Below are 24,054 nucleotides of genomic sequence, written 5' to 3' on the forward strand. Positions count from 1 at the left end.
TTTTTGACAGCGTGACTACCTACGTTTCGGAATGGTGACCCTCTTGGACACACTACCCCCGCGAGCAGTGTCGACTGCCTCGCACACGAAGATGACATCGGATGAAAAGCTGAGATCGCGAGCGACCAAGATCGATCGTCTTCTATAGCTGTTGGGTGAACTCTCGTAAATAGCCACGTCTGCCGACGAGGAAACCGGCTCAAAGTGCGCGCCGTCGACTGAGCGATGCCAGACGATAGTCGGTTGACTGCCAGCCTTGGCAAGGCACTCAAGCTCGACCCCAAAGCTGTCCTCGTGACTGTACTTCCTCAGGTAGTGGATGAGAAGGTTGGATTCTGGTTATGGAAACGGTGTGAAATAAAAACAGAAATCAGTAAATGATGAAACCCTTATATGATACGAACTAAAAAAAACGAGGCTAGATTGTGCTGAAAATCGCAAAATCGCAAAATTTATGAATAACATAAATTCTTAGAAATTATGTAGTGACGGTAACTGATCAATTTTAACATGTAAAAGGAAATCGTCATATGTCATTTAAAACAAATGACATGTCCAGAAAATTGCAGACACAAGTTACAAGAAATATTAAAGTCATAAAAAAAACGATCCGTGAATCCAAACTCGATTTGAACATCAAAAATAACGAAATTACAGTGAGACGAATCAATTCTCTAAAGAAAAAAAGGAAGATTTTTTTTTGGTACAAAATTTACCCGATGTTTCTTGAAGATATGCGTTTTGGACTTCTGTTTCGTTGAAAGTCTTGTAAAACATTTTGAAATTGCTGAAGTCTCCGTCAATCAGCTCGAGTGGCCACCCACTTGGATCGTTGTTTCTCGAAAACATGACGACATCGTCGAAATGCAAAGCAGAAGTGCCCTCGTTGACGGCTGTGTCGGTGGAAACAACGAAAACCCCGTCCTTGTAATAATTTGTTCCGGCTCCTGGCTCGTAGGTGAAAGAGTGATGAGTCCACTGATCGTCAGGAAAGTAGCCCTTTATGTTCAGTTTGAAAACCTGTGAAGTAACGAAACCCCTAACATCGAAACTCATAAAGTCTCCTAAGTATAGGACCAATCCCCTTGCCCTTCCAGCGTGACCGCCAGTTGCAATGATGATGGTCACGGGAGTGAATGCCGGCGTTCTATTCCTCATCCAGAATGCCATGGTAAAGCCTGACGTGCAGCAGACAGGCTCGGAGATGCACCTGTCGTTACCTGATCCATAGTTAATCCAACCTGCCTTCTGGTTCCTGACGGCACACAGGTGATCCGACGAGTCGAAACTGTCGGTGACAAGAAGGGTGCCACCGATGATGCCCGTCATACCACCAGCAGTGGGGTAGATAGACGACACGGTGCCGTCGCAGGTCACGGGCTCATCAGAGTCCACCGACATCTTGGTGCTCATGTCCCAGTGGAAATGAGGCTCGGGCAAGGCATCTAGAGAACAAAAATCACAGTCAAGTATAATTTGGCAACTAACTCGTCAACGGCTGATCAGATAACTCAGTGTACCAGATTTTATTCAAATTTAACTCGCAAAAGGCTTATTGAACTGTGCTCAATTTTCGCCAACTTGGCAGCAGAAATATTTTATATGACGTCACAAATTCGCCTTCAGTGTGGACGCCGGTTAACGCGTTGTTCAATTTTTGAAAAGACGAAAAAGACATGCCCATCTCTTTCCATGAATGCAAAGGTGAATAAAATCTGGTCTATTTATCTTGTTCTAGTTTTCAAGAAAAAGTTGATTCCTACTAGTTTTGAAGAGGACAGCAAAGAATAGAAAGGATAAGGACTGTGTGATTTTCACCTTCAGGGGTCGGGCACTGGAATCGTATCTCGTAATCCAGACATCTTCGCGAGTCGGCTTGGTCGGCGTCTCGGCACAGCAACCCTCCGGTAGGAGAACAGCCGGTGACCAGCGTCTGGCCTGCAGTTACGTGGTCGGTGTGTAGGAATCGAACCCGGCAGTTGGCGTGGGTAGGAGTGGGGCACACGGCGGGATGCACCTGCACAGAGTTACGATATTTGCATTTGTGAGAGAGATGTAAACTGTAGGAACAGTCAAAACTGCATCAAGTGTGATGCGGCCATCATTATAATGTACTGAGGGGGAAGCTAACATGTGAACATGACTGGCTCGCGACACGAAAAGACCAGGAGAGAGTGAAATGAACATAAATAAACATATGAACACACTTCTAAAGATTACGGGCTACATGCCAACAGTAAGCAATGGCGTCTAGCCTAGGGGACTGTGGGATTTTGAAACAATGAACTGACGGACGGACAGACCAGCAGCCCCCTATACATGACAAGGAGAGCGACTAACCGCATTGACCGCTGCATGAGTTTCATCGTCGGTTCCGTCGGTGGGATCGTCCACGTTATACCATGCCGTCCAGCTGGTGGGCGGTACAGTGGGAGGCATCGGTGATTCTGAACAAAAAGATGATGAGATTGGAACGGATCAGGGATATGAGTTTGTTTCTGCATTCAATTGGGGACTTGAACAATAGAGGACAATAAGGTCCTCGATTGACAGAGGGTCCCCGATTGACAACTGTGTACAAAACATATGGGTGGTTTTGAAAAAAAAAGTTAAAGTACGAACAAAAGAGGAACAATACGGGGGTCCCCAGTTGCAGGCAAATACACACTTGTGTGACGTGGTATACTTCCGGGGGCTAGGGTAGGTGTGACTTTCCAAAGGCGTAGGTGTGACGAACCAATGGCACAAATAAAGCCGTTGACAAAGAAACTCGATTCTTGGACGTGGCTCGGCATCAAATTCAAAGATGGCGGACTGTAAAGTACTAGTATAAATTCGGTGTTAAGTGCAGAGGATCTATTGCGCCGTGGAAATTCGTTGCATCGACACCGCACTTTCAATAGTGCTCGTTCGAGGCAATTATAGGCCTAGGTATAAAGTCGAAAAGAACCGTGGACGTACCGTCAACACACTGGCCACAGATGCGCTCCACGCCAAGCAAAACCACCTGCAACACAAAGAAATGTTGGGTTGCTCATAAATCAAAGTGTTGAATCATGGGTTTGTTTGTTGTGTTAAATGGGCCCAGCAAAACCAGTGGGCTCCACCAGATGTGGTTTCAAGGGAACATTGCCCGAATCAGTTCAAATTTACAAAACGAAGAATCTATGACTGTCAGAAAAGATGCAGTGTCCCGGGAGTTTCTTGAAAGCATTTGAAGATACGAAAAAAATTGGAAATGTTAAAACTAGTAGAACCTGTAACATTAACAAATAACGGACATACCTTGAGGCTGAAGACCCCACCCCGCCCCTCCCCTTTACCGGAGCTTTATCGGGACTGGTAACCTATCCGGAAAGTGCTGCAGTGAACAACTTGCATTCATTAATTAATGCGATACAAGAATATACTCACTAGCAAAACGAGTGCGCCTTTTCCGTACATGTTATTCAAAGCTCACCCTACAACATCGCGGTCGACAAAAGCTGTGGTTGCCCAGAACGGATCCGTCATTTTTAGTCACCCTAGCAATGTTCTCAAGATGAAGGAAACATTCACTGCTTCAGCTTGCGTTACGCTGGCGTGATATTGCTGGCCACGCTCTTTTCCCCGAGACGCTGCAGAAATTGGCTGGCGAAAAACGGAATTGACCATTCCCATTGATTGTTGCCCGCCTTTCTAATCAATTACTGGGTGAAGAGACGGAGAAACGGGCAACTTTGAGCCCTGGATAGCAAGGCATTTTTTTTAATGCGAGGGGAAGTTGCTTTTACTGTTCATCGATGCCCACAACCGGTTTATCGAGACTGTAGGCCTAAGTGAAGTTCAGTCCCATGCCAACGAGTTCTGAAGTCACCCATAGTTTATGGATACTTAAGGCATGATGAATTGTGTGTGTGTCCAAAAGCCAATCAGTAGCAGATCTCGTTCATGGGGTTAGGGAGTTACAACTACCCCTTGCCCCGTCAAGCTGCTGGTAAATTTCACGCTACAAGGCCAACTTGAAAATAGACGATGCGAAAATTCCTTAATTGGTTACTTTAATAGAACGCAAGAGAAAGAATTAAAGATTTCAAGAAATCTGGGCATCCCACAGACCCTGAAAGACTTCAACTTTCCCGGGGCATCCGGACCCTCCCAATCGGGCGTATAAATATGGCATGCTTGGCAACCCAAGACCGCCTTTTCATTTAAACTTCTTCCTTTTTGCCTGTCCTCGGGTTAAATCGATCGTTGGATTCGCCATCCGACCGCTCTAGCCTTGTCCGTGGCGGTCTCTTACTAGTGCGGTTTCTTGACCAGAGGAGAGAAACTGGGCCATGCTCACGCATACGAGGCTGTGACGCGTCATTCAATGCCGCACGTTACTATATGCACCATGGGGCTTTTCAGCACACGGACCAAGCTATAGGCCTACGCCCACTCCGCACCACTGCGCATGCAAGGTACATTGTACCACCGAACTGCCACGCGTACACCTGCGAGCGTGTCGCGCGCCGGCTGTCCGTGGCCTCTCGAGACGAAAGCTCGCATCATCGCACGATCCAATGCAGTCTTGTATCCTGTGCATGATTGCGTGCACGTGGGTGATAGAGGCACAAAACATCAGCGGATGGCAACAGGGGCACAGGTTTAGACTAGGGATGTTTACTTTAAATCATCGGCGGGTTGGCTGTATCAGAGCTGGGTATTCTGGAAGAGAGTTGCGACATGAGTATCACCATCAGTGTCGGAAACCAACTGGCATGTCTATTTTCCTTCCTCCATGGTATGCAACAGCCGCACGCTCTAGTGCGGGCACCCACATAACGAACAGCCATTGTGTTTCCAAAATCGGAAGCTGGCTCGACTTCCAGCGCAGGGCTGTAGCAAGAAGACAAGCCCAACTCTTTGTCCATGGTGCGACCGCTCGAGAACCGCTCTTGTGCTAATTACACCATATTGTTGGTGGAAGCCCTTTATGACGTTTTCTAACTAGTAGTGTTAGAGTTTGCTTTAAAAAAAAAAAACCCTGTAACCCGTTTCAAACGACTTCGTTTTTCGAAAGGGGTCTTGTTACATCACTACTGATGGATGTTATTTCAGGGGTCCATCAACTCGCCTCTCCAGAGCTGTAAATTAGAGAGAGTAGCACCAACTTCAGACTTTGGAACCAAAATGGCTGTTCGGTATGTGTGCAGCTAGTACAGCATGCTGCTATTCATGTGCCCTGACGCATTATCCACCATTTTGTTTCCAACGATTGAGACACTCATGTCGCCACTCGCTCTACAAACAACTCTGCACCTTCTTGGAGCGTCGACATCAGCAGAGAGGAGAGTGACAAGTTGACACTTGGAAAGTGCCGTGAACTTAGCAACGAAAAAAAAAAACATCCAAAGACTTGAACAAGTCTATGAGTCCCAAAGATAATCCACGAGATCGGATCATGAATCAGATCCGCGGTTGTCAACAGGGCTCGTGATTAATCATTGGTGGGACCGCCTGTCTCGAAATCGTCAACAGTTGGGCTGTTGGACAGCAGCCGGGCCAGCAACGGAACCTTATCAGGAATTGGATAGAAGTGGAAACTCTCGCAGGCCTTACACCACGTTCTAAGTCAATCGACTCACAGAAGCTCGATACCATTTCATTGTAATAGAATTGTACATGTACAGCGTTGTACGTGATCGTCTGGGCCCATTGAATCGTGCTTAATACACGTGTGTACATGTATGGGTGCACACACAATACGTGCACATGTACATGTACGTGTATACATGTATGTATGGACGTTACAAGGTTAGTAACCAAACTACACGTACGTATTTTCCTATATGCAAATTTCTCTGTTATGTTTTACTGCATGTATCTTTTTAATTCCTCCGTTATGGTTCGTGCAAACCCAAGCCCGTAACCTGTCGTGCTGGCAAGGACAAATGCACGGAAACCATAATGTGTGATGATTTTTTAGCTGTTGCATCAGAGTAAAAACAAAAACAAACAACCAACGAGCTACTGTACTTCGACTGGGGCCAATTTCATGGAAACTGCTTAAGTTAGGGCTGGAGCAGAAACTTTGCTTAGGCGCGAGAAAACCTTTGCTTGATAAATCAGGTAACAAGCCAAAACTACGTGTGATGTATATTGTTTTGGAATGGTATTTAGCTGTCTTTTGGTTAGCATGACAATCACGTAGAGTTTGAGCTAGTAACCTTTTGGGGTTTTTAAGCAAGGTTTTTCCGCGCTTAAGCAGATTTGTGCTTAAGCAGCTCCATAAAATTGGCCCCCGGGAGCTTTTAAAGGGAGCTGAGACCGATAATAATGTACGCTCGTTGTGAACCACGAAAGAGCCAGAGAGACCATGGTTATACAAACGCCTTAACTTAGCAGTGGCGGGGGGGGGGGTAACTCCCCCGGATCCTTTGCCCAACGTTTTTCCTTTCTGTAGTGCAATCGGTACATTTATCTATCAAATATTAGCGCCAAAACTCACAGAAAATAACACCACGAAATAAAAGCAAGAATGACGGGGACCGCTTTTGACATTTATTTCTCCCCAACATCTTGTTCAATGAGCCCGAAGCTGCATTTGCTTTTGAATCCCCCCCCCCCGACACCAAACTTGGCAAAACCTGGACATACGCTTTAGGCTTTTTACCAGTTCTGATCCTTCATTGCACGTAACTTGCTGTATTGCTGCATATGGTTTCCTGTTACTCAGCAAAGGCTATTTGAACGGGCATTAAAATAACAGATGTTCAACAACCTTGCTACATATAAAGCATGCGAAGCTCGTGCGTAACTTGCTTCCTCGAGAAGATGTGAGGTTTGAATTACATCCTGTTATTTCGTTTTTCACCGGAGCTGGATGCTCGAAACAGTGGATCATTAGCTAAAGTCTTAATTTATAATATGACGAGTGTTTTTCCTCATTTCTCGTTGTGCTTCTGTCGTGGTCATCATTCGTGGTGTGCAAGACGATGTCACGGTTGAACTTACCATACGCACCCACGGTTGACATTGTGGGGTGCCGGGTCTCTAGCAACAGACATTAAAAAACAAACACCACCAAGAACAAATGGGGGTAGGGTGATCAACTTGTGCTTGGATACACCTCAAAGGAAAGGGATGCATGCCTATCTTTCCCGACCCACGGGATTGTATGCTGTCCATTGGTGTTTCGGCATAAGGCATAAAATGGCCCTCTTTTCGTCGGAGTTCATAGTTTCTGCTTGCAATGCAAGTACGAGAACTTCCAGAATGATCTAGACAAACAAAAGGCCTTTTTTAAAATGAGAAAAGTGTGTATTCTGAGGGAAAATGTGTTGTCAGCCAAGGATGAATTATCTGCAAACTTTCGCTTCACATGCAAAATATATACACGCAGGCCGCAGTGTTTTCTCATCTCACACACAAATGAAGGGTCGAGATTTCTCTTTACGGTGGGGTCCTTACGGTCCCTGTACAAAAGCGAAATCGATCCTTGGGGGTATTTACGGTGCGCAGAGCCGGACACAGCACTGTACATGCTATATGCACTGCAAGGCAATTACACGCAACTGGCATGCCCGCGTAAATCTAATCCTCTTATCTTACATGTAATCAGATAACAGACGGCCTCTTGTCCAGTTTTATGACGGGCGGGTCAGGGAAATATGACATGCTTGTCCGCTGGACTGACAAATATGACCTTTTAAAATATAAACAGCATATGGGCACGAAGAGCAATGAACTCGTTCCCAACTTTCAGACGTGTCTCTCTCCTAGTACAGTACAAGCCCATCTGAATTGTAATTTGTGGTAAAAAATGGCATCCATCTGTGCTTCCACCACTCGTCCGTATGTGGAACTCTCAATGCCAGATACCATGCACCATATGGGGCCGATGGGTCCCCCCCCCTTACCTGCCTAATCCCTATACACACTCTAGACTATTGTTACCTAACACACCCCCCAAGAAGGCTGTAAAGAATTCATGAGATTCCGATCAAACAATGACCAACACAAAGGCTCTGCCCCATATCTTGCATCATATGGGGATTCAACTTGAAATCACTTGGCGTCATTTCAAGGTAGAAACTGTAGGCTTCATAGTTGGCTTAGGGGAGAATACTGAAGATCTCGCGTCTCTACCACAAAATTCTTGGAGAATATCAGCGTCGCGCCGAAGCGTGGGCAAACGTCGGCTTGATTCTGTTTGGCGTGTTTTTCTGCAGTGGGGGGGTGGTGGGGTGGTCAGTCTGTGAATTCACTTGTATTTCCCAGCGTAAAGTTTAACATCCGACGAGATTCAAAATCACCTTCAAAAATGCTTCGAAAAAGTTAATATCCTATGAACTTGTCATTGCGAAGCCGTGAAAACGACAGTTGAAAAAAGAAGGGAAAATTAAAGTTTCCACGCTCCGAGACCCGACTCACGCATATTTACGGCCAGTGTAAAGCAGGAAGTCTCTTCTGTCAGGAAGAGGCTCAGGCTGTTCCGGAAAGTAATTTGCACTTCGAAAATTACATTAAATCAAGACAACCTTGGCCGTTGCTTATTTTTCTATTGCAGGTCAATTCGCGCGGGAAACAATCGACGTTTGCATCCAATTGACTCTTTTAATGCGAACTCTTGGCTGAACGAATCCACGTACAGTACATGTACGTAGTACTATCGCGCACATGCCACTCACTGTCGTCGGTAATTAAATGGCATTTTTGTGCGTCCAAGCCGACGCTGTGACGGGTCAAAGAGCGCGGCAAATATCAACAAATGATGACGTCAAAATGGTCGTGTCAGTTGTTCAGTGCATGCTCAGTGTATGGCATAATAAGTTTCGCCAGAGGTCCGCTAACTTTGTCCGACCATGGTCCAGCGGCCCGTAACCTTTCCCATGTCTTGTTTCAGAAAACGCGATGATGCCATAACTGAAAGCAATAAGTGGGATTTCTCGCGGCCCGTGGAGGTCACGAAGCACTTCAGCCGCTCCAAACGGAACTTCATGTATACAGCCAACAGTTATTAGATGACATTGTGTCTGGACTCTGTTCTCAACTTGGCGAGCGTTAAAACGCTACACTCCACGGATACAGTGTGGCTGATTGTCTGCAGTCTCGCTGTTCACCTGTGCGTGAACAATTTTCCCAACATGTACATGTACGGAACACCCGTAAATGGTAATGTCAACTGACAGGCAACCTCGTCGGAAGAACAGAGAACTGAATTTTATTTAAGAGTCACCGGTGCATATCTCCCCGTCGGCTGCACCATTCGGCGACGTGATGGGAAAAAATCGCTCTGCCCGGCGTAGGCTCAAGCGAGGCAAGGATCCGGCCAGTGTTGCAGCGGCTGGTCTCGCTTACGAGCCGCCGGACGGGGGTTGGGGCTGGCTGGTCGCCGTCGGCTCCTTCACCGAGATGTTCCTGACGATGGGAACGCTGCTGTGCAGCGGCGTCTACTTCACGCCGGTACAGGAAGAGTTCGAGGTCAGCAGCGCCGAACTAGGATGGATCATAAGTTCCGGCTCCACTTTGCTTTCAGCAACATGTGAGTCCAGTCTTCATGTTCATCCATTTTATACATTTGAACGCTTGCCCAAAGAAGAAAGGCAAACATTACAACATTGGGAAAAACCTGTGGCCGTTTTTTTTTTCAGCTCCACTCCCCCGTACTGATTCCCGCATCGTCACCTCTTAGGGTCAAATCCCACTCCCAGGGAGGTCAAGGCGATATGTGGGTGGTGACGACAGAAATTTATTTTGTCTTCATATTGGCTGGTGCCAGACGCAACAAAAGTGCACACCATGCGGCGTGGCACTAATTGATTCATGGAAAAATTCGCAGCTGATGAACTCCATTACAAATCAGGCAACTCAAGCGTTCTGTTTACTCACACACGGTCACAGTTCCTGTTCCCTGACTTAGAATTGTAATAGTTGCAACAGTGCAAAGTGTAGCAAGAGCAATAATTAAGCCGCGACTATAGATAAAGACCAAGAAAAATCAAACACGCGAAGTCGACGGTGTTTTACTGTGCCAATAGCATTTTCTTAGACAAAGCGAGGTAGTCTAACCATTGCCCTGATTAAAACTAAGGTGCTGATTAAGTTTTACTTCATGTTTTAGGCGTTTAATACTTTCTAGGCGTGAGTTAACTTAAGCCAACAATGCAGTTGTGGCTACTGTCGGTTTCCCTCGAGCCCTGGTCTCACTTAACGATGAAGGAAAATAATGTGACATTTGGTTGTCATCACTGCTTGGTGGTTGTTTTTTTTTTGGGGGGGGAGGCGAGAAGGATTGAGGAAGGACGTGTGGAAATGGATACCATTCCACGCCCTCCCAACAACTGACTTGTTTTTTGGGGGGGTGTCTGCACGCAGGCCCGATCGGCAGCGCCTGCGTCAAGAGGTTCGGTTGCCGAGTGACGTCGCTGATTGGCGGGTCGGCTGTGGCCTGTGGGTTCATCGCCAGTTCCTTCGCTGGGTCCAGCATCCACATCTTCATCACGCTGGGTCTGATTGCAGGTATGTTGAGTTTTTTTTTCCTTGTGTTCCCTTGGCCCACAGTCGCATGTTTTCATATCCCCAAAGTAAAAGAAAATTTCCAAAGGTTTTCACTAAGTCTTCATTTTCCAGCTTGTTACTTACACGCAAAATTCAACTTTTAAGCCGATTTTTTTTTTTGGAAGTTCGGCTTCAGAGTAGTCCGTATTTGGGCAAATCCAAACCACCAGTATTTTTATGTTTTGTCAACTGCACAGCTATCTCGTTGTCTTCTGACCTCACGTGGAAAATGTTTGGTTCTGCCCCGCTTTCCGGTGGTAACTACATGTATACTCAGCGACTTGAACAAGGCCCAGGCCACCAGTCAAAATGTTTGGTGACCTTCAGTATCATAAAATCAACCCTTGAACTATGGATTGCTATTTAGGTCGACAGTCGGCGACAGCGTTGCTTAGCAGGAGTCATACATTGTGCACGCCTGCAGTATGTGTGTGTTACTAACAAAAACTAAATCATCGCTGATATTCTATATGCAAATTTGTAAGGGTCACATGTAGCCTACATCACGAGTCTGAGCAAAATGTCTGGCAACCGCGAGAGTCCCTGGAATGTCGATCGTATCAGGGCTCATTAGCCGCCGAGGGTTACGTATGATGTAAGGTTTACAATAAAACGTAGTCATGTATGCTGTACTCCAGAGGACGTGACCAGACAGCAAAACGTATTCCACTCTGACTGCAAAAACTCGGACCGTCTCCTTTTTCTGGCACCTGGATTCCCACACAGTCAATCCCTTTATGATATCACTCTGATCGTAAATATTAGCAGGCCCGCTGGACCCGTGATAGATATTTGGGGGTTTTAAAAACGGTGAAGAGTCGAAGGACCATTTCCGTAAAGGAGATACAACGATTTTATAAAAACAAACAAAAGTTGACGTCATGGGTGAAGTGAAACGTGAAATCAATGTTTTGTAGGTGTGTTGGTTCAACACATTGAAATATCCACTCGTTCATAAGGCGTTTTGGTTTTATTAGACGCACATGGGCTTGAATTTGGCCGATTACGAGAACGATAGAGTTGCCATGGTGCATGGCTTGCCCACGCCACTCACTTGAGGTTAAGTGACCAGTCTGTGAGCGGAGTAAGCAAAGCCAGTTTTCTGTTGACCCGTACCGAACTTCGTTCCCCTTCCGCAGGCATTGGCTCCGGACTCGTGTTTGTTTCGGCAACGGTCATTCTCGGCCACTACTTCAAGAGGCGCTACGCCATCGTCAACGGGCTGGCCTTCACCGGCCCCGGCATCGCCATCTTCGTGTTGCCGCCGTTGCTGGACTACCTCATCAAAAACTACGGATGGAGGGGCTCGCTCCTGATACAAGGCGCCATCGGGATGCACACCGTGGCGGCGGCGGCGCTGTTTCGACCGCTGCCCAGTGAGCTGTGTTATCGTAGCCACAGGAAGACTGGCTCCAAACGCAGCAACCTGACGGCGGCGAGCTATTCGCGTATTGAAATGGAGGAATTTGAAACTGGGTGCTCGGAGAGGGACGAGACTAAATCGGCAATTGATGAAAATGGCAACAGGAGGGACGATGAATTGCTAAAGGATGGGGTGACGGAAAGCCACGTTGATTCTACTATGAGTATAACATCGGACAAGGAACTGAATTTATCAAAATGGAGAGGTTCTTCCTCGAGTATTTGCCAATCTCCGAGTGCCGAAATCGGGCAAGTCCGGGATCCGGTGCCAGCAGATCACATGGCGTTCGACAGTGAATCGGGAACAGACGCTTCGGAAAGTAATGAGGAAAGCGTGGACCAATCAGACGCGGCTTGCAACGGCAGCGACCAATCGAAACGCGTCAGGCGTTCTTCGTCAGACAGGCTGAGCTTCCGGAACAACTGTTGGCCTCTGTACGCGGCGGCGTTCGTGCTGGTCTGCCCAGTCAGCTTCTTCCAAGCCTGTGCCTTCTACTCAGTTACTATCCACTTGGTCGCCCGCACGGGCCTAGTGGGCGTGTCGGCCCACTTGGCCGGTATGTCGCTGTCGGCCCTGGGCGCGGGGTCCTCGTTCACCAGACTGGCCCACGGCTGGTTCATCCACCGCGGCCTGGTCTCCGCCATCACGGCCTACATTATCGCCCTAATCGTAGGGGTGATTGGCGCATTCGGCAACGCCGTGTCTCGGACCTACGTCGGCGTGATGATAGCGTGCCTTGTCATCGGTTTCTCCTCAGGTTCCGTGTACCCGCTCGTCCCAGTAGTACTGCGAGATTTGGTTAGTCTCAGGGGACTGCCTACAACCTATGGATTAGCAATGTTCTTTGACAGCTGTGGAGTATTTGCTGGCGGCTTCACGGCAGGTTAGTTGTTTTCCGAGCTGAGAGTTGCGACATGAGTATCTCAATAGTGGGAACCAAAATGGTGGATCATGCGTCAGTGCACGCAAAATTAACAACCATTTTGGTTCCAGCGTCTGAAGTTGGCGCTTCTCTCTCTATAAACAGCTGTGGTTCTTTTCATTGATTAACACCAGCTGTCTTTAAAACTTGAAATGATTTAAAAATTTAAGGATTCTTGCATTTAAACCTCCCTTTGGCTTATGGCTGGAATACTTTCAGGGGATTGCGGCAAAGTGCTCTTTCAACCTCTCTTTGACAAGTATTGAAACCATTTTTCCTATCGTGCTGCAGGGCTTTTGCGTGACGTCACAGGCACCTACACGGCATCCTTTTGTACCACTGGAGTATATTACTCCATAGCTACATTATTTTTAATCCTCGTCTTCTTCATCATGAGATTGCACCGTGGACGTGAGCAAGCGGAAGCTGAAGTGGTACCCAGTGAGCGGCTGGAGAATGGAGACTACCAGAACGTTTGACTTCCAGTCTGCATGTATAAATGAACCTGAACAGCGGTGGTGGCGTGGGACTGAAGTATTGCAAAGAGAAGTATCGTGTCTAATGCTTACAAAGCGTGTTGCATTCGACAAGAATGTCCAACTGTCATCTCTGCTTGTTTGTGGATTTCGTTGTTATATTTGCCGCACAAAGAACCATTTCTACGATGGAAGTTAGGTTTAGGATTATGTATTTCTTCACAATAGCTTACCGCACGAAATATATAAGTATTTTTCTTTCCTTGAAATGTTTCTGGCTTTAATTTGGCATTACCTTCGAAGTCTACTTTGCGAATATATGTATTACATGTTAAAACTTGGGGAACTAACACAGATGTTACCTCAGTTTCTAGTGATGAGCGTTTATCTGTATACATTGAATGAAAAAAAAACCTTATGCTAAAAGAGTGAATTTAACTGTATAGAATTAACACATAAAGATTACGCGATAAAATATCAAACACGTATTTAAGTCAATGGATCGTGGTGGGCATTAAATGAATGCATGAATTATATTATCATGGTGATTAATTATATGACATTTGCTATTTATTTTGGCTTCCTTTGCAAGATTTGTACGTGTTTCCATCCGTTACTGTCCCTCACCTTTATGCCCTAAGCACCTCAGTTTCTTACATCGTGTAGCAACGCTTTGCTTTAGGTCAACGCGCACAATACAGTGGAACGCTGTTACAGCAAGGTCCTTGAGACCTAACAAATTACCTTGTTATAATCGTTAGCTTATATTAATTAGCAGAAGTGGAGAACAAAGACTTGGGATCTAAAATTGACCTTGTTATAAACGTGACCTTGTATATTTAAAGTGGTCTGTGTTCGATCGTATACTGATTTTAAGGTAATACACGTGTCGTCACAGTTGAACCTCGTTAATTAATAAGATATCCTTTGAACTTTGCAGATTACTTTGTTATAGCAGGAACCTATCATTATGAGGAATAAAAACAATGAAGAACAAAGAATTGGGATCTAAAAATTTCCTTATGAGCAGAATATTGTATTAACAGGACATGTTCTTTGAGTTTTGGTGAGTTAGTCCTCAGTTCAGTCCTATCTGCTTCAGTTTACAGTGAAATACCGGGAATCCTTGGGGGAAATTGTTAGCAAACGGGAGGGAAGCTTTTTTCTTGACTCGTAGTTGAATATTCAATTAATCAAGCAAGCCAAAAACAAAAGACAAAGTCAAATAAAAAAAGGAACGAACAAACAAAACGAAGTAAAACTAAACAAAAACGAAAGTAACCAACAGGGCACCAGTGCATTACCTTAAGCTAACAGGAGCCTAGGGGGCCTCCGCTTACAGGCCTAAGGCCTACATATGTACATTCTTAGCACTTTATAACCTGATGAACTTGACAAAGAAGGTAAATAATCCATCAACAGAAATCACTTGAAACATTTTTGCAGAAAGGCAAATTAGGAGCAGCTTCTCACAAGCTACAGGAAACCAAATCATCCGGCATTTCCCTTGGGCAGAAGTGAAGGACCTCGATTTTTCACCAGCCAAGTTTTGGGCTCTCAACTAACCATGGCAACGGGGTTATTTCATCATACGTTTGCACAGAGAGTGGATTTTCGTTTCATACGGCTAACAGTGCTCTGTAATTCATGCTGTGCAGAGAAAAAGAGTTGGACTGATTGTTACACACCCTGGTTCTAAAACACGCTATTGTACACGCCTTATCTTAAACACGGTTTAAAGTACCATGCAGATTTCTGGGCTACATCAACTTAAACCCTGAGCACAATCAAAGGTCAGCTGAGCCGCCGTCCTTAATTTTGTTGTTGAAACACACACAGATTTCCGTAGAAAGGTATACACAACAACTGTCACAAAATCTGTGAGTTTTAGTGACACAGGTGCATAAAAATCAACATCAAAACTTACATGGAAAACCCGTGGTGGAGTGTGGACAGCACAGAGTGAAACCTACCCGTATAAGCCGATGATTTTGAACTGCCGCGCCCTTTCATTTGAAAAGGACGACCCGGCTCTAATTAATGCAAAATACAGTGCGCCCATATGCAAAGTAGTCTCCCTTGAGTGATGTGGTCGGTGTTCCCGAATAAGCCTTATGCGAGTTCTTTAAATTTACGTGAACACAACAACTTGAATTCTCCATACTAAAACCACTGTTGCTATACCTCGTGATTCGGGGCAAGCTTTTGCTTAGTTACGTAAGAGACGTGTGAGTCATTCGGCTGAGCTTGGTAACAAAATAATGGTTTTACCTCTACATTCATAGGCTCACCTTTCTGTGCATTCTGTAAATTTATTGCGTGTCTGTTTTCCTATCCTTGAACCACCCTGCCACATTCATTATGAAAACGCAGCTTGTATCGGCGAACCACGAGAATTTTTTGAGTCGGCATTTCATTTCAGCCACCTTTTGAGTTGTTCCAAGCAAGGAAAGCAGTAGTTGAAGCAATCTTATCAACACGCTTCATGTACGCTGGCCGAAGTTCGAGAATCACGCTGGCCTAATCAGTTGAAAACCCAGGCGTGCATAATTTCGCACGCGAGCTGAGCATGCCGTTAACCTCGAAGATTGTAGCAGTCGTGTCTTTACCAGCACGCCGTTTACTTCAACTCTCGGCAACTGAAGTGGAAGCTTCAGGAATGATTGCGCCCTCAATCGGCCACCGTGTCCCAGTGACTTCCACCTTTATCTACTCACCTTGTCATTGAGAAAATGTCCTCTCAGGACGAGATGAGAGATCCAATCGACCAGCTTTCTGTATCCAGATTGACGTTTTCTTCCTCTGGAGCGTGTCCAAATTTGATGCTTGCAGCTTTTAATTGGCTGCAAATTTTGAACCTGCCGTTCCCAAATACTCAAAGTGTATTGCCAATACATGTAGGCCTACATGCATTCATTTAAATCACCGTGATTAATTCAAAAAGACCAAGCAACAACCGAACTTAATACGGGCGATTTACAATACATGTAGTGCGCCTCCAAGAGTTTGCAAAGCGTTCGTCAATCACAATGCGCGAAATCTGTCGACCCAGTGCGTGTCTGGAAAGGGTCAACAGATTTCACGCGATGTGATTGGCTAACGCGTTGCAAACTCTTGGAGGCGCACTATTGTATTATCTGCTTAACCTGTAATACTGAATACCAGAAGGAGATAAATAAGCAAAAGTTGGAACTGCATTGTGTTGTTTATTAATTTTGTCCTTAGCTGAAGCAGATCAAGTTGTTCTTTCTACACTCTGGGAGCAGGCGCACTGGGCGTGGGTGTTTCATTGCCTGCACTCAAGCATTTTCATAAATGCTTCATTTTTAATCCAATCAATTGCGCGAGCCACAATCACGTGTGTCTTTTTTCTTTTTATTGCTGAACAATATTGTTTATAAATAGTAACTAGGTACTAATAAAATTTGAAAGAGCGGCCACAATGGAGCGTACGGTCCAGCCCACCAAAGGCAATTTGATAAGAACATGTAGTAGCATTGCTTAAAAAGTTATTCTCATTTAAAAAAAACACTCTTAAAACTATTTACAATGCATAAAGTAAGCTAAAACTTTTCAGTAAAAATGAAGACTGTCTTTGCACATGGGTCAAGCTTTTGGCAGAAAAATGCCAACAACACAGGAAAGGAATACACCATGCTTTAACACAACACCGTATTACCGAAGTGTTTATCTCATGAGATGTGCAGGCGTCAATAAGCCATTTGCGAGTTAAATTTGAATAAAAACTGGTACACTGAGTTCTTTAAATTCACGTGAACATAACAACTTGAATTCTCCATACTAAAACCACTGTTGCTATACCTCGTGATTTGGGGCAAGCTTTTGCTTAGTTACGTAAGAGACGCCTTGCAACAATACACTGTTCTCCACGGATAAGAAGGGCACAAAGGAACCAGTCCATTACAGAGATGGTGGTCGCTGTGTAAAAGCTTGCCCCGAATCACGAGGTATAGCAACGGTGTCTTTAGTCTGGGGAATTCAAATTGTTACGTTTCTATGCAATCAGATAACACAGTGTACCATATTTGATTCAAATTTAACTCGCAAGTGGCTTATTAAAAGAATACATGTACACGTAGTTGATTCAACCTGGAATTTCAGTAAGAATCTTCACTACCATTTCACAGAACCACCAACAAGGCTCCAGTTATGCTTGCGGTGATTCATAACTTGGTTAGCTGGATCTGTGTGGAGTTTTTAGGGGTGGGCACCATGTAACCGTCCTCCGCCACCTCGCAGGCGTCTGAAGACGCCTGGCCGGGCGATACCCTTCCGCCGGTGAAAGTAGCCCTGCTGCTGTCGGGGTAGATGGATAAGTACGACCGGTCGGTATTCCTCCGCGACAGCCCGTCCACACTCTGATAGTCGTGATCCGTCTTCGTCGTCTTCACGCTGGCGTTTCTCGACACGGACTGGCCACCGTCCTGCTCATCTGGCAGGCGGTGGATAGACATCGCCCTCGGGTCGTTGCGGATGGAGAGGTAGATGGGCTCGTCGAAGTCGGCCGTGTCGTAACCCGGGTCGTAGATGCCGGAGTCGGCCTGTCCGTCGTTTTCGTCGGCGATGGCGTAGGCGGCGTTTACGTGGGCGTTATTCTGTCGTCCGATTCTGCTGCGAACTTGTTTATAACTGAAATACAAATATTATTGATACAAGAAAGGAAAAAGAAAATGGAATATGGCTAAGACACTGGGTATGAATCTTCTACTGCCAAATAAATGGATAGGATTTGTCTGCATACCTTGATGTAAACAGGACCGCTGCAGTCAAAAACAGGAGTAAGATAAGGATGATGCCCACAGCAATCGCTACTATGACAGCTGAAACAAACGAATTGCATTTAAATTAATTGATTGTGTTCTGCAGGGAACAACGTCAACAGGTGCATGATAGGAACGTTTTGCAGCCAATTAAATACATGTACATGTATACAATGGTGGCCCCGACTGAACACGAAATCAGTGTCATTTTTCGCAATTTCTCACCTATGGATGGTGCTTCACCGGTGCCCCCACTGACCACCGTAATCGATCTCGGCGTGGAGGGCGGCACGCCCTCAACGGTGGCAGTGTTCGGAAAAGTCGTGACAGCGTCGCTGCCATCGGTTTCAACAGTCGTGCTGACGAGGGGCTTGGTTGTGCGCGTGATCGGCGACGTTATGAATTTCGGGGAGGAGGTTCTTGGGCGCCACGCGGTAGTTACCCCTGTGGTTGGCGTTTGCGTTATCGTGGTGTCGGCTGGCAGTGCCGTCGTTACGTTTAATTGCATTGACGGATCTGTTGAAGACAAAAAGTGAATAACGTGAGAAAAAAAAATCACAGTTGGATGTGTTGAAACATGCATGTCCCAGCTTGAACCAACAATTACATGAAAGCGTTTTTAGTATATTCAACTCATGGGGTCGCAAGTAGGTTTAGGAGCGAGTCAAGCGCGACAAAGAGAGGGAGCAGCGGAGGTTCCTTTGGTAGGAACCTACAAAAATGAACACACCGACCAACATGGCTCTTTTTCAACCGGTGAGGGGGTGCTTCTGCTCAAGGTGGATAGCTCTTCAAAGATTGTTGTAATATTACACACAATCAATCGTCCGAAATCATTCTTACTCAATATGGGCGCAGGTGTACCAGCCAGGACAACTTTATCACATGATTCAAATGTAATGAAGAAGAGTCGAAGAAGTTGTGTGTTTCCCGCTGCCTCTTAAAATATTTATGCTCCCATAGTATTCATTTTGGAGTGAAACACAGACGTAAGGCTCAAGTACCCACGACTCGTACGAGTTTGTCGGTTACCCGTTGTCCTTATCAGTTTTGACTTTTTGCCAAAGAAACGGGGTAAAATCCGGCTTACCCACGGGTGCTCCGGTCGACGAGGAAAATGTTATGACAACCCCTTGAGCCCCAAGCGAGGTCATTGTCGAGTTGAAAGTCACTTTGATTGTATTTCCGGTAAACGTGAATTCGAGTTGTGCTCCTAGGCTGTGACTGGTAGATTCGAATCGAACATTCAAAGGGGTCGGTCCTCCCGTGAAGGCTATGTACTCAGAGGCAGAGGGAGTTGCAAGACCGACTTTATCGCCTTGAGACAAGTCTAGCGCCATGACATGCACGGTGATGTTGGCCGCGTTGGCAACTTGCACCGTCCACGTGCAGTGCTCGTCTTTGGAGTATTTGCCGGGAAACCCGGGCGAAGCTATGGCGCCCTCTTCTTCTGTGTAGACTTCAGTGCACGATCCAAGCCGACCTGTGCAAAAAGCAACATACACTGATGAGTTTCTGCAGCTGTTAGGCGAAGCGAACAAATTGAGAAGTTGCCGCTAAGATCTGTTTCCTGAGACACCATGGCGAACATGTACATGCCTTAAAGAACATACCCAAGTCAGTTTCAGATTGACATTTCATTTGACATTTTAAGTTTCTTGATTATTATTCCACCATCGAGCTGAGAATATATTTCTAAGTCAGTGAGACTTACTGTCGTAAATCCCGACCGCCGTTCCCCCTCCGCAGATCTGAAGCCGGTCCCCTACGCAGGGCAAGAAGCAGTCCTCGTTGCCCAGTCTACGGGCCGCCAACGCCTCGATCCCCAGCGCCTCGCAGTAGCACTCCTGGCCGAACGCCAGGCCGGCGTGCGGGTAGCCCCGCTGTCGGCAGAGCGCCAGGCAAGACTGAATCGTCATGTTGGCGTGGGCGAAGACCGCCTCGTCCAGCAACGGGCTGCCTCTGGTGTGACGGTAGCAACCAAGGTAGCCGGGATCTGTGGAAGTTCCAATAATTGAAATCTGTTATTACTTCCTTCGCTAGATTTAAGAGTTATGTGTTTCGGTCTGACTCAGGATGAGATCAAGCTGACTTAAAGTAGGACTTTCGCCAATGCCATGTCTACATGACATCGGGAGCAACTGTGTCATTGGGGGGAAAAAACCCTCTACAAACAATCCGACTTCCCCTAAGAAACCCCAGACTTTCCTGATGTCATATACATTGTAAAAAGGTTGGAAATAAAAAGCAGTGTCTTAATGTCACTCCCTTTGACTTACAGTTGCAGATGACAATCGCGTGGTCCCAGCAAGTCGAGGCGTACTCGCACTGTACCGTCTCCTCGCCGTCTGCCGTGGTGAACTGACACGTTAACGATGGCAGGGGTGTCACCACTACCCCGATGCTCGCTGCTGACCGAACCGCCATGGCGCCCTCATCGAATCCTTTCGATCGACAATGAAACAGCTTGACTTCACGTTTACAAGTTTTGATCCCAGTCAAATCTGGTCTGTTTTCCTTACACATGTACATGTATTTTTTAGCAGTACATGCCGTAGTACACGTGCCGTGTTTCTATCTCCTGACAACAGTTAGGGAACTGTAATTATCTGCACTTAGTTTGTAAACTGCACAAAATTCAGCTCTAACGTCGTACTCCTTGCGCACTTTAATTGGGGGAAAGTTGTAGGTGCACTTTAAGGCAAGGAGGGTCTCGAATTATGGGGAAATGTTGTAACTGTTGTTGCTTAGAGAGAAAGGCAAGTCAAGGGGCGGTTCGCACAACAGCTGAACCTCCGAGTCGCCTTCCAGATCTGGGGCTTAGGTTCGATTCCCGGCTCGGTCCACATGTGGATTGGGTTTTCAGTCCTTACCTGATTCCCTGGGTTTTACCCAGAATATTCCTCTGGGGTTTTCCTCCCACCTCTAAAATTGTAACTGCTTTTCACTGTCTCCTCTCTACAGGTTTCATCAGGCTTGCGAGCTACAGTGCCTAGGGCGCTTTCGGGGAATCCTTATAATACAAGTAGTGTAATTACCAGATATAATTATAAAAATATAGAAATACTAGTCATGACTTTACAGAGTGAAGTGAATTTTAGGTTGTCTCTTAATGTCTTTTCGGTAAGGTAACTTTAACGAATTCGTTCCGAATACAACTAATAGACCTTAATGACGTTAATTTGTACAGAACTTATTCTCAGATGCCAACATATAAAAGTTAACCTCGCTTTCAATTCAATATGGCCACCTTGTGAACGAGGGCAGGTTCACTTATAGAGCATTCACTGACCTGAACCGAAAACCTTTTTTTAACGCACCTCGTTTGTGACATACGATGTCGGCCATTCGGGAGTTGAAGCCTTCGTAACAAACTCTTTCCCAGCCGTTCGACGTGCTAACCTCCACAGCGCCGCCGAAGAGAATCCCACCTTCTGAGTACAAACGAACGGCTGGAAAAGAAACCAACCCCGCAAGACACTTACTTAAAGAGGGACAAACATAGAATTACTGCTATGGAGACAAAACGTGAGAAATGCGGTCGGAAGTTCGATGTCGTCTATTGAGTCTGATCAGGAGGCAATTTCAAAATTGTGTGAAATTGTTGATTTTTTGTGTGGGGGGGTAGAGAATATATAACAGTCATTATAATCAGAAGGTGTCCTATAGTCAAGGTCTTCTGACAGCGTGGCACACTGGAAGTTTGTTTTATTAAACTACGGTTTGTTAGCATCACTAGTTGCTATATTCAGATGCATTTTTCACACAAAACGGGTATTCAGTACTAGAGTAAAGTATCTGCATTTTGCGGAGGCATTTCGTGGAAGATAAACGGCAAGGCCGAGCTTGTGAGTTTACTGGAAGGAATGCTTTGATTTTCAAAGCCTAATTTGTCTTGAAGGATGCATGTCAGACGGAATTTCTTCACAACTGAATGTATTTCACTAAGCGGATGTAAAGGGATCTCTGAAACGATGGCGGAAGTCGCGCATGCGTAGGAGTAGATTATGTGACCGCACATTTGTGACCTCCCATTGCGCTTGCGTTGTCATCACGAGTAGTCTCCATACACGCAACCCTCATTGCTTCGCATAAAGTTTATTGTGTCAGACTTCAGTCCAACAAATTGCAGGTGGAAAAAGTCACGTGTAAGGACGGTTGCGTAACTGACATTCCCAACATAGAGTATAGACGACTCACTCTTTAAACTGAACTTGATAAACTTATTTAGGGTAACATATCTCCACATACAAAATAAAAGCAGCGACCTATTGTGCGCGGAAGTCATTTTGAATTGAAGACTTAACCGGCCTTTATCTTCAGCGATATTCACGCCCATCAAATTGCATGTGTGCTGCTCCTCTTATTTCAAATCAATCACCTCAGACAGAAGGCGATTTCAAATCTACTTTGATTGCATTAAAAATCGAAAGTCAGACATTTATGATCTGATGGTGAACACTTTACAAGGTTTACACACGTGTTTCTCGGGACAATTTGGAAAAAATAGGAATTTGCACATTTGACTGATTGTAAACCAACGTATATGCCAAAAAAAGGAAAATAAATCTCCCGTTGTGAAAGCTGTTCTGAGAATTTATGATGGGAAGAGTGGACTCATCCAATTTCAGTCCCATGGATGATATTACATTAATAAATAAATTTCTTCTTGATAGAAAATTGGTCAAGTCCATTCATCGTAGTATTTACATCTCCCACAAAATAGATAGCTTGCCCTATTTTCTTTGAGAAACGATACAAACGCAAACGATCCTCAAACCACAGAACATGTACTTCGTCGATCGGTTATCCGTGCTGAGGTGAAGGGGGTCTTACCTGTCAACTCGATAGGGTCTTGTGACAATACTTCAAGAGATAACATCGAAAGGAAGAAACACAAAGGGTAAAGGATAACCATCCTGGCAGCGTGAATTGCAGGGACGGACACGGTATACTCCATCATCGCACTTGTACGACTCGTCACACTAACATACGTGCATAATCTAACTTGATGACAATCCCTTGGTACATGCGAATCAACTTACTGTACTATCGATCCGCAAGACACAGAATCCTTTTTTTTTTTGGCACGTCATGAGTCAACATTTCTGTGGCACCGCGAATAGAAAGTGCTTGCACGGTTGGATGGGTTTGAGGCACACGGTGGGTAACGCACCGTAAAACCGGCTATTATTATTCAAAATATGCGGACTGAGTCACGGACTGGTCCGAAGTAAATAACTTGGAGGTCGTCACTTTTTTGTGTTGCGCTGCAAGACAAAGTCAACATCGTTATTAAACTGCATGGAGTTGGAGGCGTTGACCCGCCATACAATGGCACAGAAAAATGTCGACGAGACAAAGACTTCAGGTATAACCGCGAAAGTACAAGCGATACGATTTGACTGATACTTCAGAATTTTGACGGGTTTATGTCCTTGTTGTTCCTTTTGGCTGGAAACCCACTTATCGCGTTGCGGCGAGCTCTGTTCTGAGCTTTATAGTTTTATTTTTGTTTAGATCGAGCTACCTCCATGGATCGAGCAACAACTTCAGTCATGGTCCAACCGTAGTCTAACAATCTCTTCATCGCCTGTGCTTCCTGGAACTTCAAGAGTGTAGGTCGGTCGGTGGGCCTAAGATCTCCAGGGAAGTAGAGCATAGGGCTATAGGCTTCCTCGGCTTAATGTCATTAGCATATGTATTTTACAATAAGGTAAAAAAAAAATCATCTCGCGGTTTTGGTAAGAGAAGAATCACGTGAACACAGACCGATTACCATACTCAACAATTCACCAGTTACGTCTCGTTTTCCGTTTTCTTCATCCCGAAAAGGTCGATTAATGAGTGAATTTTAATTGACTTGGCACTATTTGCACAATGCTTCAAGGTCTTGAGATTATAAAACTGCCGTTTCTTTCAGGG

At 45.5% G+C, this 24,054-nt stretch overlaps 3 protein-coding genes across 7 annotated transcripts in view; 1 reads left to right on the forward strand and 2 right to left on the reverse strand.

Moving 5' to 3' along the window:
• Positions 1-16,374, reverse strand: part of LOC110978922 (uncharacterized) — a 34,557-nt gene extending 18,183 nt beyond the window's left edge. For 2 of the 4 annotated variants that reach the window (XM_087148536.1, XM_087148538.1), the window contains exons 1-6: positions 3,415-3,685; positions 2,962-3,007; positions 2,341-2,447; positions 1,819-2,017; positions 717-1,445; positions 24-335 (exon numbers count right to left, since the gene is read on the reverse strand). In XM_087148536.1, coding sequence (XP_087004662.1) covers positions 24-335; positions 717-1,445; positions 1,819-2,017; positions 2,341-2,447; positions 2,962-3,007; positions 3,415-3,444 — 1,423 coding nt within the window. In that variant the 5' untranslated portion in view covers positions 3,445-3,685. Of the gene's footprint in view, positions 1-23; positions 336-716; positions 1,446-1,818; positions 2,018-2,340; positions 2,448-2,961; positions 3,008-3,414; positions 3,686-15,275 lie in introns of those variants that run through there. The other 2 variants (XM_087148539.1, XM_087148537.1) reach the window with 2 other exon arrangements.
• On the forward strand, positions 5,385-14,380 carry LOC110979397 (monocarboxylate transporter 14-like). 2 transcript variants are annotated; one of them, XM_087148544.1, is made up of 5 exons: positions 5,385-5,781; positions 8,873-9,511; positions 10,345-10,488; positions 11,667-12,833; positions 13,164-14,380. In XM_087148544.1, the coding sequence occupies exons 2-5, from the start codon at positions 9,247-9,249 to the stop codon at positions 13,349-13,351; spliced, it is 1,764 nt and encodes a 587-aa protein (XP_087004670.1). In that variant the 5' UTR covers positions 5,385-5,781; positions 8,873-9,246; the 3' UTR covers positions 13,352-14,380. The 2 variants fall into 2 exon arrangements, with proteins under 2 accessions (XP_087004670.1, XP_022090856.2); XM_022235164.2 differs by lacking the exon at positions 5,385-5,781 and having other exon boundaries at positions 8,759-9,511.
• A 333-nt stretch (positions 16,375-16,707) lies between the features above and the next one.
• Positions 16,708-23,636, reverse strand: LOC110977854 (uncharacterized). The gene is made up of 8 exons (XM_022232350.2): positions 22,966-23,636; positions 21,450-21,581; positions 20,409-20,573; positions 19,844-20,125; positions 19,220-19,612; positions 18,355-18,645; positions 18,111-18,189; positions 16,708-17,998 (listed from the first exon to the last, which is right to left on the reverse strand). The coding sequence occupies exons 1-8, from the start codon at positions 23,090-23,092 to the stop codon at positions 17,533-17,535; spliced, it is 1,935 nt and encodes a 644-aa protein (XP_022088042.2). The 5' UTR covers positions 23,093-23,636; the 3' UTR covers positions 16,708-17,532.
• Positions 23,637-24,054: the final 418 nt, after the last annotated feature.

The sequence above is a fragment of the Acanthaster planci genome, linkage group LG18, assembly GCF_054643075.1.
Source record: "Acanthaster planci isolate LZ-2023a linkage group LG18, COTS_SCS, whole genome shotgun sequence".
In the NCBI taxonomy this organism is placed as follows: Eukaryota; Metazoa; Echinodermata; class Asteroidea; order Valvatida; family Acanthasteridae; genus Acanthaster; species Acanthaster planci.

Excerpts from the sequence above, each read along its gene's own strand:
- LOC110979397 (XM_087148544.1), top strand. The coding sequence starts at position 9,247 with ATGGGAAAAAATCGCTCTGCCCGGCGTAGGCTCAAGCGAGGCAAGGAT. Across the intron at positions 9,512-10,344 it reads CACTTTGCTTTCAGCAACAT|GCCCGATCGGCAGCGCCTGC; the intron begins GTGAGTCCAGTC and ends GTCTGCACGCAG. Across the intron at positions 10,489-11,666 it reads CACGCTGGGTCTGATTGCAG|GCATTGGCTCCGGACTCGTG; the intron begins GTATGTTGAGTT and ends CCCCTTCCGCAG.
- LOC110977854 (XM_022232350.2), bottom strand. The coding sequence starts at position 23,092 with ATGATGGAGTATACCGTGTCCGTCCCTGCAATTCACGCTGCCAGGATG. Across the intron at positions 20,126-20,408 it reads CGCGATTGTCATCTGCAACT|ATCCCGGCTACCTTGGTTGC; the intron begins GTAAGTCAAAGG and ends GAACTTCCACAG. Across the intron at positions 18,190-18,354 it reads CGGTGAAGCACCATCCATAG|CTGTCATAGTAGCGATTGCT; the intron begins GTGAGAAATTGC and ends CGTTTGTTTCAG.